Source organism: Rhinichthys klamathensis, unplaced genomic scaffold (genome assembly GCF_029890125.1).
Source record: "Rhinichthys klamathensis goyatoka isolate OS25496 unplaced genomic scaffold, OSU_Roscu_1.1 h1tg000636l_1, whole genome shotgun sequence".
Lineage (NCBI taxonomy): Eukaryota > Metazoa > Chordata > Actinopteri > Cypriniformes > Leuciscidae > Rhinichthys > Rhinichthys klamathensis.
In genome coordinates this window covers 316,343-328,558 of record NW_026607082.1, presented here as the reverse complement: position 1 = coordinate 328,558, position 12,216 = coordinate 316,343, and the positions used below count along the sequence as shown (strand labels likewise).

Genomic DNA, 12,216 nt, shown 5'->3' with positions numbered 1-12,216 from the left:
ATCTTAATTGTTGGAGACCGTTAAAAAAGTCAAGATCACTGAGGTGACAAACCAAAATCACAGTTTTAAATAGTTCACCTCCAAAAATGAAAATTATTATTTTGTTTTATTTTATTGATAGCATGATGTTTCTTTCTTCTATGGAACATACACACAAAGAAATGCATTGAATTCATGCATTTTTTCCCATAAAATGAAAGCATTAGACTATAGGGGTCGCTAGAAGAACAAAAGAGCACCATATTTGTCTGTGCCAAAGGGAATATTATCTCTAATATAAGACACACTACAATGCACTCAAATTGACCTCACATACAACGAACACAAGCAACACATCTTTAAAAAGTGCGCGTTCCCTGACCGGGAATCGAACCCGGGCCGCGGCGGTGAGAGCGCCGAATCCTAACCACTAGACCACCAGGGAGAGATACAAATAGAGCGATAAAATACAGTACGAGTCAAATCATATGGTTTAATTGGACAACCAACACTTGAATATTTCTTCCGAAACAGGGGCAGTTACAGTGTTGAATTTTCATCTTGGTTCGTTTCGCTTTTACAAGTGTGTCTGTACTAAATTGTTTTTAATCACCAGGGGTTGTTCTATCTATTTTTAAACATGAGTGGGATATATCAGATTCAAATCTGGATTAATGATACTAACATTTTAGAAAGTCCTGAAAAAAGGTCAAATGTAGCTTAACGGGTATATGGCCATGCGTTCGATTCCCAATAAATGGACAGATGAAATACTGTGTATCTTCAATGCAGATAAAGCATCATGGGATAGGCTTTAACCTCTTATAAAATGTAATGTTCGCTTACAATGATATTTCCTTATTTTGCCAACTTACTACTCGGTACTATCCAAACCACATTCAAGACGTTGGCGTGAAACCAAGTAACGCTAGGCCTATTTTTCCACTGAATTTCCATGTTTGTAAATCCCTTCCAAATTGTTTATGCCGTCCTCAAAATAATATTAACAATATATTTTTGTCAAATAAAATTGACCAACTTATGAAGATTGATAGTTTTTTTATCAGCTTTTTAAATTTATCCTGGATAAAAATTTAGAAGATTAATCTTTGAATATATTTTACAAGCATGCGGGCCGTTTCGTTAAACCAGATCACTTTACATTGATCGTTTATTCTTGCAAACACGCTTGAATCCAAATAACGTTAGCTGTAGCAGGACCCGCAGCAATCCAATAATCAGATGTTAGCTTACAGCCTGTGGCCGCTGAGCTTTATACCGATGATGACCAACAGTAGGCGCGCGCGACATGTTTGTGTGAAAGGCCCACATGAGCACTCTGACGTAGGCTTGAAATCTAGCCAGGTAACGGTGTCGTTGCAAACAGGAAAATTACCTCTTTTAGTCGACTTACTTGGTGATAGTTAGAGGGACAGAAGCGTTACAATGCCGGGTGAGTCCTCTTAACAGCTCAAATCTTTGAAAGGAGCCATGTTTAATATTTTGACTTTATAAATGCGGTATGCTACTCTCTCTCTCTCTTTGTTTTGTGAAATGGTAGCCATCGCTGAATGCGTGGTGTAGCCAAATATAAGTAATTTAGCACATTTAACATGCAGTATAAAGCAAATTAAGCCCATATATGCTCACTTGGCAGAGTTTGTGTTAAGCGCAGTGTGCATGGAGGCCTAGTAATGTGTATGTGATGCAGTCGTGTGGCTAACACACGCATCCGTCGTGTTTCTTAACTTACCACACAGAAGCCTTTAAAACTATTTAACACAACTATAATCAGTTTTTGCTTCGATATAAGCAAAATAGCCATTAAACGTTACTCTTTGAGGCCAGACAACATGTTTTTTTCACGCGGAAAGACCGCTGTTGATATGGCTCGCTCGTGGCTCGAGCTAACACGCACAACGTTAGCTTCACAGTAACGTTATAGTATACGCTCGCCAAACGTGAAGTTTGAACAATTGTTTAACTTTATTTTGCTAAGGCATGAAAAATCTTCAGCAAAAGGGGGTTGTTTTAATTTAGACTTTTATAATGGTTTGTATACTACTATAGATAGTTATCTCTGGAGTCTTAGCCAGGCCTCACGTTACAATGAATCAAATCCATGTGGAGAAAGATGGTGTCTACTGACCTCCTCTTTGTCTCATTTATGCAACACTATGATGGATAGTAACAGATTGTTACATAATGTTTAAACCATGTCAGTTATGCACTATGCCGCGTCGAAGGTATTAGAAGAACTCAATAAACGTAATTGTGCCTTCATATTGTGGTATAAAACGTCTTAAGTTGGTAGCAAGTTTCGTGCTTGTGCCCGAGAGAATATTATCCAAACACAGAGGGACGAATCCTCCTTGTTGTGATAACAATCATTTAAAATTACATTTGCGTATGCATTGATTTATATACTTATTGAATAATTAATTTAGCACGTACACCATAATGATTGAGGTTTTACTTATGCATGCTATCTGTACTAGTTGTAGGCTATTCACTGTCCCAAAAGTCTCTTGTTCATTGGCATCACTTTTGTTATGTGTTTGTGTGTGGTGGGGTACTATATTCTTGGTTGCGTATTAATATTGCATTTCACACCCACAGAACCTGCTGATATTAACAGTCCAGAGGTAGCAAAGACACCAGGAGGAGGCAGTGGGCAAGGGAAGGATGAGAATGTTGTGAATGGACACAAGGAGGGGGATGCCAACCCCTTTGCAGAGTACATGTGGATGGAGAACGAGGAGGAGTACAACAGACAGGTCAGTGTGAACCTGCTGCTCTTAATTGAATTACTGTAAATACAAATTTCCTAGTTAAAAATTGGACATGAACGCCCTCTCAAGTCGTATTTACCACTGGGAAGCTCTGGTATAATTTTGATACCAAGTTTCCGAGTTGCGTGTGCCATAAACTTTATATATGTTGGAGGTGAGAACGATTGCTTCTGTGACTGTTATTCTTAATTAGTTTTTTCCTCAACAGCTACATCAACTTGTTATTAAAGTGCATTTTTACATATATGAATAATCATTTGAAGGGTATTTTATGTTTTACACACAGCAAAAATAGCCTGTATTTGACTGAAATTCCATAATTGTCAGCAAACTATTTAGATAGCACAGTGAATTTTTGTATGGTTGTCAATGAATGTGACTCTAAACATCATTTTGGCTCTAAAGGGAATAGTTCACCCAAAAATTTTTTTTTTTTACACTTACCCTCAATTTGTTCCAAACCTGTATGACAGTTGATGGTAGCCATTGACTTCCATAGTAGGGAAAAATACTATAGAACTCAATGGCTACTGTCTGGTTGTTCTTTTGTGTTCAACAGAAGAAAGAAACTCATACAGGTTTGGAACAAAATGAGGATGAGTAAATAATGACAACATTTACATTTTGGGGTGAACTATCCGTTAAATGAGATTTTCCCAAAAAATAGGCAAGAATTAACCTGGTGTGCTCCATGATTCCTGTTCTCTCCGACAACAAAGCACGAATGCGGCGAGCTCGTAATCACAACTTCAGAAGTGGGACATTTCCGTTTCACAAATGTCTGACGAATCAGACCAGCTTTGGCTGGTGGTAAGGTGGGGTTTAGAGAGAGTGTATCTTCTAACAAACCGACTCTTTGAGAAATGAGTTGTGAAATGTATATTCAGTAGGGGTATAACTGTTCATGTATTTGTCCCGGAACGGACGTTACAGTTCTGTCCATGCAGTCGCACGATGAATACATTGTCACAGGCGATCCACACTCCAATCCAGAAGGCGCGGCAATGCACAGAAGAAGAGACGATCGCTCGATATGTTTACCTCTCTCAACCAGTGTTTCAACTGCGGAAAGAAATCAATAAAACAGTTTGAGAATAATATCTCACATAGCATTATATTTAGGCATTGTGTTGACAGCAGGTTAGTTCGCTAGACTAGAGAAATGAACTCTAGAGAGAAGCATTTCGTATATGCACTATATTAGCCTATTCATTATATTTACTTAACCTGTTAGTAACTTCTTAATGATTGAATGTATGTTCAAATAAATTTGACAGCTACTGTACAAATGATCATATTTCAAAAATGAATTGGAGTAGAAAATTAACTTTATAATTAGATTTAGAAGTTAATCGCAAAACCTGCCTTGTGCATCTAAATATAAATAGCCACTAAATTTTATCATTTGGGCACTTGTTAATTGTAACCTTCAATATTACAGTAATGTGCAACTAAGGGCTCCCCATATAGTTTACAGCATTAGCTAAGATAGATTTTTTTTTTGTCCTTTAGTAAACTTATATTATAATAGAATTTATTTAAACACATATTCACATTTTTATTAAAAAAGTTTGATTTAAAAAGCTATTTTTAGTTTTCTCCCTGCTCCTGTACCGAACCGTGACTTTAATATCGAGGTACATTCCGAACCATCATGTTTGTGTACTGTTACACCCCTAATATACAGTGTGTGGTTTCTGTATTTCATGTATTTGCATGTAGACCTATTGTAGGAGTCCTAAAAAATAAAATTAGGAACATTTAAAATAGCATAATGGGGCACTTTAAACTTTATGTCAATAAACAGCATGTTTTCTTAGTTTCATAACAGCAGCAGCAATAATAATATTAACAATAGGTAGGCCTGCACGGTTAATCGAATTTTAATCACGATCACGATTTTTGGCTTCCCACGATTAAATTCGCGTGATCGAGCGATATTTAAAATGCGTCATTCCGTTCATAGAACGCTCCGGGTTTTTTTTACCACTGTCTGATCACGTTCCTCCGTGAACCAATCAGAGTTGTTCCCTGCACCGTGCAGTTTAGTTTCTAGATGTAGACTTTGACCCCAGGTGCCGGACTGGACAAAAGCGAAGCGAACTGCGCGAGCGAGCTACACTACGCGAGAGAGACCGAGTGTGTCCGAGAACACGATCGACAGTGCGCGAAAGATACCGAGTGTGTCTGCGCGCGAGCGAGACCAAGTGTGTCCTAGCATTAGTAAATTGGTACATAGTAATATATAATTGCTATATAAGAGGCATGGAAGTTCGATTAATGAACTCCAATAATCAGTAGCCTACTACAAACGTCTTGTTTTTAACTATTGTTTAATAAATCATTCGAGCACATAAACTTTCATATGGAGCATTAAATTAGTGAAATCTTACTGCATAAATTGAATCTTATCACTGACACTGTACCACAACCAGGTTTTACGTTTCTTAAGCGTCAAATAACAATGTCTCTGAATTTTATCCATTTATCAAACTTCCATAGTGCAGTTCTGCTCATTTGGTAACATTCTGTTATGGAATATGTGTTTTTCATTGATTGTATATTTTTAGTTTTATTCACATCCATTATGCAGGTACAATGCAAGTTTATATTTTGCTTCCTAAAATATTTTACACAATGTAAAATGGAAAAGTTTTGCTACATTTTCTTTGTTTTCTTTATTTTGATTTATTCTTCAAGGAGATGCACTGAATTTTGGTGAATAAGAGGACCTATTTTATTTTGATGCACATATTTGTACATTAGCAGGAATGTAGCACAATATGGATGTGAAAGCAGTTATAATTAGCCTATGTGACAATAAAATTTGTGTTGGTCAAAAATCAACCAATAATCGTGATCTCAATATTGATCAAAATAATCGTGATTATCATTTTGGCCATAATCGTGCAGCCCTAACAATAGGCAATAAAAAAAAGTCTGTTCAAACGGAGAGCATAAATATATTACTAGGGAGTCTATTTAAATGTAATCATCTGAATAAGACATTGTATAATATTCTATCCTTTGCTGCCAGGAAAAATATTTTACTTAATTGGATCAGTGATAAATCTCCATCCCTTAAAGGATGGCACAAGATCATTTTTGAGTTGATTCCCCTGGAGCGCCTAACCTATGTATTACATGGAAAAACAGGCCAGTTTTACAAAGTTTGGACCCCATATCTGGACGCTTTGGAACCTTGTCTTCGCCCTATTATATTACAAGGAACATTATAACTGTGTAACTTTCTGGACATTTAACCTTATTTTTGTCATCCTCTTAATTTTTTGGAAATGTTATTTTATACATGTTATACATTATATAATGCTGTTGTTATTTTATTTTCCATAAATATGCCTTAAGGTATGGTCCTGTTTTATATTAAAATCTGAGCTACCAAAAAAAAAAAAAAAAATGTAATCATCTGTTTTGGATGGTTAAAAACCACGGTTTAGTAGTTATTGATTTTAATTACATTTCTATGCATTTACGCAAAACTCATACTCAAACAATATTGCAGTCACTTGCAGAGAAAAAAATATTTCTGCAGTGCTTGAGATCACACGCAGTAGTGATATACTCAAAAATTAGAGAACTTTACAATTACAAGCTCCAAAACGGCTTCAGTGAGAAATCATTAGTATCTATGATCTGAATTAGCACTGAGCTGAGACACTGAACAGTCCCACCAGGATTTTTTTCCCCTGTGATATTTGCGATCAAAATGACGGTTTTTGTGGTGATGACTTCCAGAAATTTGTGAAAAATTTTTTTTTATAATTAGGATACCACATTTATTATATTCCTCCGGTTTCCCAGACAAGGCTTAAGCCTAACCCTAAACTACAATGCATTTTTGAGCTGTTTTAACTGAAAACAACTTGCATTGACATATCTTTAAATATGTCAGTGCCATTGCTTTCTCAATTTTTTTTTTCTAAGCCACGTTTATAAAAAGCTACTTAAAGGGGCACTTGGCAACTATTTTGACTTAATAAAACTGTTGATGACTTTCCCCGCTCCCCCCAGCGTTCCCAGGCGGAAAACCAACCTTGCAACATGGGGACTAACGTCCCGGTAAGTTGGAAATAGGAAGTCTCGTGAGAAGCGAGAACGAGCGAGAAACACTAACTGCTTTATGGCAGTACGACATAATTCTATGATACTGTGTATGATGTATTACCCACCTCGGTAGACATAGCTCCACACGATAAAGTTGGCCGGCTCCGATAATAACAAATGCACATGAGCAGCGGTAGAAAGTGGGAGGAGGGTGCCGCAAGTGAGGTTTTTTTATGACAGTGTTGTGAAAATATACGCCCCACAGCTGTAGAGGGAGCTCGATGAGAAAACGTGCGACAACAAAAGCGAAAATCAGTGAAGAAATTACTAGAGTTGCCAAGTTCCCCATTAAATGTCCTAATTAAAGTAAGGACTAATCCTGGCTTATTTTAAGCCCTGCCTGTGAAACCAGGACATTGTTTATTATGTTAGATGCCCAATAGTCATACAAGACACAAAGTACAGACAAAATGCACAACTCTCGTTTATTTGTTTATTGGTCTCATTTGTAGTACATTATAATACATTTGAACCATTACTACAAGCTTTTCAGACTTGGAAAGGGGGATATTGTTGCACAGCCTTACCCAGTCTTCACAAATCTGAAATAATTTCATATAGGATAGTAGAGTGGTGTAATATCTAGTAACAATCACTTAGTGTGGGCGATATGACCAAAATCTTATGAGCAAACCACATCAAAACCAATACAAGTAAAAAGTTCTCAAGATATCAAATAAACAGTCAGTCATAAAATAACAAAGACCCCCACCCAAACTGTTTGTTCACATAAGACATAACGCCAAGGTGGACATTTTGACATAATCATTATGCGTGTATTTGACCATTCAAGTGCAACTAGCCTAATAAGAGAACAGAATTTGGTACTCACATGCTGACAGGCGGCGAAAAGCACGCATACAAATGCCCAGCCAATCTGGCATTCAGTATGTCAGTGCCAAATTGAGTTATTTTGCAGTATATAGTGCCTTCAATAACTTTAAGAACTATCAAGCATATCATATTTTTTTATTTGGTCATTCATTCATATTTCTTAATCGCTACACCCAGACCATGGCAGGTGAGAAAAGTAGTGCTGCCGCAATTAGTCGACTTAGTCGACGTAATCGACCATGCAAATTAGTCGACGGCAATTTTTTTAGTCGACGTGTCTTTTTACTATTGACCGCTATTTATTTTTGGTCTCCCGTCACAAACGGCTCACTGTAATTCACCTCCACACACCAGTCTGTGCGCCGTGCGCGCCCTGCTGGTTTATCTGTTATCATTTTCCTTCACGTTCCCGCCTGCCTTCACTGCTTTGATATGAAAAATTGCGGAGGCAGGTGACGGAGCTTTCTCAGCGGGCTCGTTTGCTGCAGTCCGAGCGCGAGCGCGATTGTTCCCGGTGCCCCCCGCAGCGTTGGTCTGGTTTCACACTCAATTCTATCGAACCCTGTTGAGTTTGCATGCATCTTATGCCATCGCAAACGTGCACGGCGCATGATAGAAAACAGAACGCGGGTCAATATATTGTGTTTTTCAAACGGACTCTTTTGAGGAGACAGTGGATTTCCAAATGTGTTGCCCTGATTGCACACGCAATGCGCGAATACACTGCAGACTCAACTCTCGCGTATCCAAGGTAAATCATCAACACTATCGTCCCTTTCATGTGTTTTATTTAACTAAATGCATCATAATCAGCTAAAACACATGGGCAGGTTACTTAACTTCCTGAACAAGCGCTCCCGAGTCCGTGTTGCTTTCACATTCACGCGAACCGCGGCACGGGCTCGCCATACACGCAAGTGTAAACGCGAGCTACATAACTGCGTGCCTGCCTGCTTTCAGCGCGACTCATAGTGGGCTAGTCCAGACTCTTTCAATTCAATTCCAATTTATTTGTATAGCGCTTTTCACAGAAAATGCATTGCATCTACTTTACTATTCAGAGTGATGTTATCAGTTATGCTTTTCAGAAATGTACATAAATTAATCATTATTAGCTTACTGTACATTTTTTAAGGCAGAACAAAGAGCTAATTTAAGTAATACATACATGTTTGTTATTAGAGGATTAGATTAGGACTCTGACTAATATGGTATAGCCTAATGGAAATGCAGATACTTAATGCTTAGATTGTTAATGCATAATGTTTTTGAACAGGTGACATTTTATGTTTTGGCCCTTCAGTTGAGTTCAAAATAAAATGGACACAACAAAATAAACACTTGATTTTTTTTTAATTAGTCGTTTAGATTAGTCGACTAATCGAAAAATTAGTCGAAAGATTAGTCGTTAGAAAATTAGTCGTTAGTGGCAGCACTAGAGAAAAGTACGCTTTCTTCACACAGACCACTAACTGACATAACGTGCACAACATCTGTAACCTTGTGAAAATAATGCATTACAGCTTTATTTAAATTAGGTTTAATTCCATTCATTATAATAATTTTTGTGAGACATTTTAATTTTTGTGGTGAAATGGCGATTATGCCCGATTGGCAATAAAATGCAACATTTTGTTGATTTTGCGTTGTATTAAGTGATCGCAGATTTGCGAAAAACTGGAAGGACTGACTGAAAGCATACATGTTTGAATGTGATGGTCTAGCGCTCCTCACTGTCTGACTGACATTACTTCAAGTATAGTCTGATTTGTATTCACATTTGCATTTCAATTTGTTTTTACATCCATTTGCAGTGGGTTTGTCTTCATCTAACTGTACAGCAAGTTAGAATTACCGTAATGACTCTTGAAAAGGGGCAAATTTTGATGGGTCTGACGTCTTACTGCAGGTGGAAGAGGAACTTTTGGAGCAGGAGTTTCTTGAACGCTGTTTCCAGGAGATGTTGGAGGAGGAGGATCAGGATTGGTTCATTCCTGCCAGAGACCTTCCCCCTGGTGTAGGGCAGATCCAACAGCAGCTTAGCGGGTTGTCGGTCAGTGACGGAAACGCCGAAGACATCGCAGTAAGTGTCATCCTTCCTGAAAGGAAACCACTTTGTAGACCTTAAATAAACTTTTGTGATATTGTACTCATGTGTACTTCATCTCTGTTCTTTCTCAGCGCAAAAGCAGCTTGAACCCAGAGGCCAAGGAGTTTGTTCCTGGAGTGAAATACTAGAGACCCTCCAGTTAGGGGCTCCTTTATAGAGACTTTATGTGACCGCTGGTGGCCAGGGGTCACCCTCACACATACTTCAATCTTCCTGGGGTTGTGTGGGGCTTGATGGGGTGGGGCTTGTGGGTGGGGGGGAGGGGGTGCTGGATGCTCTTCTATAAGCTTTTTATTTCCGTCTGTCTCCATGTATAACGTGGGCGGGTTGCTCCGTGTAATGTTCCTATTGGACCGCTGCAGATTGTGACTAGTTCTCCTGGAAGATCTTTGTATTAATCTCAGAGGAACAGTTGTGTGAGTTCCACTATCGTGATAGTGACTAGCAGTTTGTCCCCGTGTCATTGCCATTTTCTTTTTTTCCTGTCTTCTCTTTTATTTTCTTTAAAAGGAAGTTTGGCGGGGAGGTGTGTGTCATACGAGTGGGAGGGGAAAGGGCTGGGACAAAGGAAACCTTACAGTACAAGGACTGTTGACAGGTGGACCATTCTTTGATGGACAGAACTGGTGGCAGCTGACAACTGTTGAGGGATTTTCACAGAAACATTTTCCTGTTTCTTTTTTCCTTCCTCCGTTGAAGTTCTGTCACAGTGTGCAACATGCATTAACAAAAATGGAAAAAAATCAAATAAAACAAGCAGGTTGATGATGTTGGAAGATGTTTTGTGTTTGTGCTTTCTATGTAATGTAAAGTAAACCTCAGTCTTGACAGTTCTCATCCCAAAGTTTTACTTCAGTAAATGCAGTAGCATCATAGCACCATTGTTTTGTTTTGACTAACATGCTGTCAAGAATACCAGAGGACCATATTACAATTTTAACTTTAACAAAAGCCTTTTTAGGGCCTTTTTTTTATATTTAATGGTTTCAGGGTAGATAAGCAGTATTAGACTAGTGAGATGTTACAGTGTTTCATTCAAACCGGGTTGATCATTTGTGATATTGAGAGTCTTTGGGCTGCAAATTGCTATTAAATCCATCAGTTGGTGAGCTAAATAATTATTGCAATGTAAATTGAACTAAATCATAAAAAGGCATGCTGCTACAAAATGTTTTCCTTAATAATTTCATGTTTTTTTTTCAGGCTTTTTAACATCACATTGTTTTTTTAATTGACCGATGCGATGCAGTATATTGTAAATTGTCAGCAGTAGCTGTTCTTGTTTCTGGCAGGATTCTTGTTGACTGTATTGAAATGAGGGATTTTCCCAGTGTCTGTAGTCTCATGTTATCGACTGGCTAGCCTAAACACTAGTCCAAAGTCTCTCAGAAGGCATCTTTTCAGTGTATAACTCTTTACATGTTAGTATGTATTTGCTTAGGGCAGTATTTGGATTACCCAGGGATAACTGCAGACAGATAGGTCAGGTGTTGCTTAATCAAACACTGTCATAGTGAAACTGCTCCACCTTTTGAAACAAGGGATTTGTATTATTTTGTGCTTAATAGCAAAGAATATTTCATATTAACATTCCAGATTTTTGGGGGTTCATGGATTTTTCATTTATTTTGAGTGCTGTACCAGTTTCTCGCTTCCCTGATTTCTTGATTCTTTAAGATATTTATATTCTGTAGATGACATATAACATATGTCATATATAACATGACATATTCTGTTGATGACATATAACTATTTTCTATTGAGGTCGATTACCATGATTTTTTTTTTAAATCAAGATACCTTTTTCCTATAGGTACTGTTCTGAGACTTTCCACACTGTTTATATATCCAAGCAGATGTTTTACCATAAAACTGTCTTGTATGTCCTGCATTAGAGATTTTGCCTAGGTTCCCCTTACAGTATAAGTTTGAGTGAAGGTCTGTAGAAGTGTGGTGTGAAACAAGATATGAGGAGCAGCCCGGATGAAGTGCTGTTCAAGAGCCTGGACTCTGCTGTAGGTAGTCCAAATAATCTGGCATTCAATTGCTGGTGCAACAATTGAATGATGTCAGAGGATGATGGCGTTTACATATTTGATCCTTCATTAAGTAATAGTGTGAATGAATGACTGTTTTTAGACCATTGCTCACTTTAACACACATTAGATCATGCTGTGTGTCTATGAGTCTATGTCTGTGTGCCAATCTGAGCATGTAGCTACGTAGTTCTGATATTTGCTTTGCACACTGTAAAGCAGTTTGGTTCAACTTGCGTTGTTTTTAAATGTGCTCTATATATGGTTTAGTTTTGTTGAGATTGTACCCTACTAAAATTGTTTGTGCACAGTGGCTTTGTACTTTAAATTCTCTGTATAT

At 37.9% G+C, this 12,216-nt stretch overlaps 1 protein-coding gene and 1 non-coding gene across 2 annotated transcripts; one reads left to right on the top strand and one right to left on the bottom strand.

Annotated features, from left to right (window-relative positions):
* Positions 1-352: 352 nt before the first annotated feature.
* On the bottom strand, positions 353-424 carry trnae-cuc (transfer RNA glutamic acid (anticodon CUC)). The gene has a single exon. It is a non-coding gene; the product is annotated as a tRNA-Glu (tRNA).
* An 859-nt stretch (positions 425-1,283) lies between these two features.
* On the top strand, positions 1,284-10,616 carry paip2b (poly(A) binding protein interacting protein 2B). The gene is made up of 4 exons (XM_056241336.1): positions 1,284-1,432; positions 2,599-2,756; positions 9,640-9,813; positions 9,912-10,616. The coding sequence occupies exons 1-4, from the start codon at positions 1,426-1,428 to the stop codon at positions 9,966-9,968; spliced, it is 396 nt and encodes a 131-aa protein (XP_056097311.1). The 5' UTR covers positions 1,284-1,425; the 3' UTR covers positions 9,969-10,616.
* The last annotated feature ends 1,600 nt before the right edge of the window (positions 10,617-12,216 follow it).

What these genes read in the sequence shown, in the direction of transcription:
- paip2b (XM_056241336.1), top strand. An exon ending in AGGAGGAGTACAACAGACAG is followed by an intron (nt 2,757 to 9,639) that starts GTCAGTGTGAAC and finishes GTCTTACTGCAG; the next exon opens with GTGGAAGAGGAACTTTTGGA. An exon ending in GAAACGCCGAAGACATCGCA is followed by an intron (nt 9,814 to 9,911) that starts GTAAGTGTCATC and finishes GTTCTTTCTCAG; the next exon opens with CGCAAAAGCAGCTTGAACCC.